At 49.1% G+C, this 2,155-nt stretch overlaps 1 protein-coding gene across 1 annotated transcript; it reads left to right on the forward strand.

Annotated features, from left to right (window-relative positions):
* On the forward strand, nt 1-939 carry Or1i1 (olfactory receptor family 1 subfamily I member 1). The gene has a single exon (XM_006998526.2). It carries the CDS (start codon nt 1-3, stop codon nt 937-939), a length of 939 nt encoding a protein of 312 aa, XP_006998588.2.
* The last annotated feature ends 1,216 nt before the right edge of the window (nt 940-2,155 follow it).

Genomic DNA, 2,155 nt, shown 5'->3' on the forward strand with positions numbered 1-2,155 from the left:
ATGGAACCAAGAAACCAAACAGTCTTGGAATTCCATCTCCTGGGACTCTCAGAGAATCCTGACCTGCAGCCCATCCTCTTTGGACTCTTCCTGTCCATGTATCTGGTCACTGTCTTTGGGAACCTGCTCATCATCCTGGCAATCGTCTCAGACTCTCGCCTGCACACACCCATGTATTTCTTCCTCTGCAACCTGTCCCTGGTTGACATCTTTTTCTCCTCCACCACTGTCCCCAAGATGCTAGTGAACATCCACACCCAGAACACAGCCATCCCTTTCGCAGGCTGCCTTGCTCAAATGTACGCCTTCCATCTCTTTGGGACTATGGACAGCTTCCTCCTGGCAGTGATGGCCATTGACCGGCTGGTGGCCATTGCCTACCCACTACGTTACTCAGTGCTCATGAGCCCCCATATCTGTGGGCTGTTGGTGGGTGGGCCATGGGTGATCACTAATCTCCAATCCCTGGTACACACCTGCCTCATGGCCCAACTGACGTTCTATGCGGGGTCAGAAATCCCTCACTTCTTCTGTGATCTCATGCCCCTCCTGAAACTCTCCTGCTCAGACACACACACCAATGAGTTAGTGATCTTCGCTTTCGGCATCATCATGGGCCTCAGCCCACTGTCCTGCATCCTAGTCTCCTACATCTGCATTTTCAGGGCGGTCTTCCGGATCCCTTCGGCTCAGGGCAAGTGGAAAGCCTTCTCTACTTGCGGCTCACACCTCACTGTGGTGTCGCTATTCTATGGGACCATCTTTGCTGTGTACTTACAGCCAGCATCCCCCACCTCCTCCCAGAAAGACAAGACAGCTGCATTGATGTGTGGGGTGGTCATCCCCACACTGAACCCCTTTATCTACAGCCTAAGGAACAAGGATATGAAGACAGCTCTGAGGAAGCTCGGCAGCAAAGCAGTCTTATCGCAGTCATAGGGCAAAACAGTGACCGGGTCCCCACAGTGTGTCGGGACCACTGGTGGGTGCTTGGGACACAGACAAACCCCAATCCTGATTTCAAGTTGTGCAAAGTCTAGCATGGAACAGAGCCACTTAATAAAACCTTACAGTATAATAAAGTGTGTCATAAAGAAACCAGTGGGGTCTGTAGAGACGGCTCGGTGATTAAAAGCACTCGGTGTGGTGCTCCCCAAGTTTGGTGTCTCAGCCTCCGGAGTGTTGGGGTGACAGGCGTGCAACACCTGGATGGGGAAGTTTATGGTTTTTTCACGTGGCAGCACTAGACAACCTTTGCGGTTCACTTGGGAAGAGTTGGTGACTTGCAAAGGTTATGTCTAAATATGTTCAAGAAAAACACATGAAAGATTAAAATTTCTTTAACCTGCTCTTGGAAGTCTTTTCCTCCTACTGGGTTGCCTCCCCCAGACCTGATATGAGGGTTTGTAACCAGTCTTATTGTATCTTGTTAAGCCATATTTGGTTGATATCCCTGGGAGGCCTGCTCTTTTCTGAAGGGAAATGGCGGAGTGGATCTGGGGGAGAGGGGAGGTGGGGGTGGGAAGTGGGAAGGATGAGGGGAGGGGAAATTGTGGTTAGGACGTATTGTGTGAGAGAAGAGTAAATAAATAAATAATTTCACCAGTGGGCTTGCTGGGTATCAGCATAAAAAAGCAACAACAACAACAAAAAAAAAAAAAAAAAAAAAAAACCATTGTGCTGAAAGCTAGGACTCACAATTACCTAAACACTAAACTCATTTTATTGGCCAGCTATTGTGTTTATTGTTTTTTTTGAGACAGGGTCTATCTATGTAGCCCTGACCAGCCTTGCACTCACTATGCAGACTAGGCTGGCCTTGAACTCATAAAAATCTACCTGCCTCTGACTACCAGGCACTAAGATTGAAGGTGTGCACTACCATGCCAGGCAAGTTTTTAAACAACATCCCTACAAGATAAGTAATGTGGCCCCTTGCTGCTGGAGAACCTGGGACTTGAAAGGGGAAGCTGCTGCTATGGTAACTGAGATCAAACCCCTGCTGCTATGGTAACTGAGATCAACCCCTGGACCCTTAGTCTTGACAAGGACACGGGATTGCTCTAGCTGTGTTATAGAGCAGGGTCTGCAGGCTGCGGCCCCAAAGGCAAATCCAGTCTACAGTCTGGTTTGGTGCAGCCGGTAAACTGGGGGT

The sequence above is a fragment of the Peromyscus maniculatus genome, chromosome 22 (genome assembly GCF_049852395.1).
Source record: "Peromyscus maniculatus bairdii isolate BWxNUB_F1_BW_parent chromosome 22, HU_Pman_BW_mat_3.1, whole genome shotgun sequence".
NCBI classification, from domain to species: Eukaryota; Metazoa; Chordata; class Mammalia; order Rodentia; family Cricetidae; genus Peromyscus; species Peromyscus maniculatus.

Coding starts and splice junctions, on each gene's coding strand:
- Or1i1 (XM_006998526.2), top strand. CDS start 1: ATGGAACCAAGAAACCAAACAGTCTTGGAATTCCATCTCCTGGGACTC.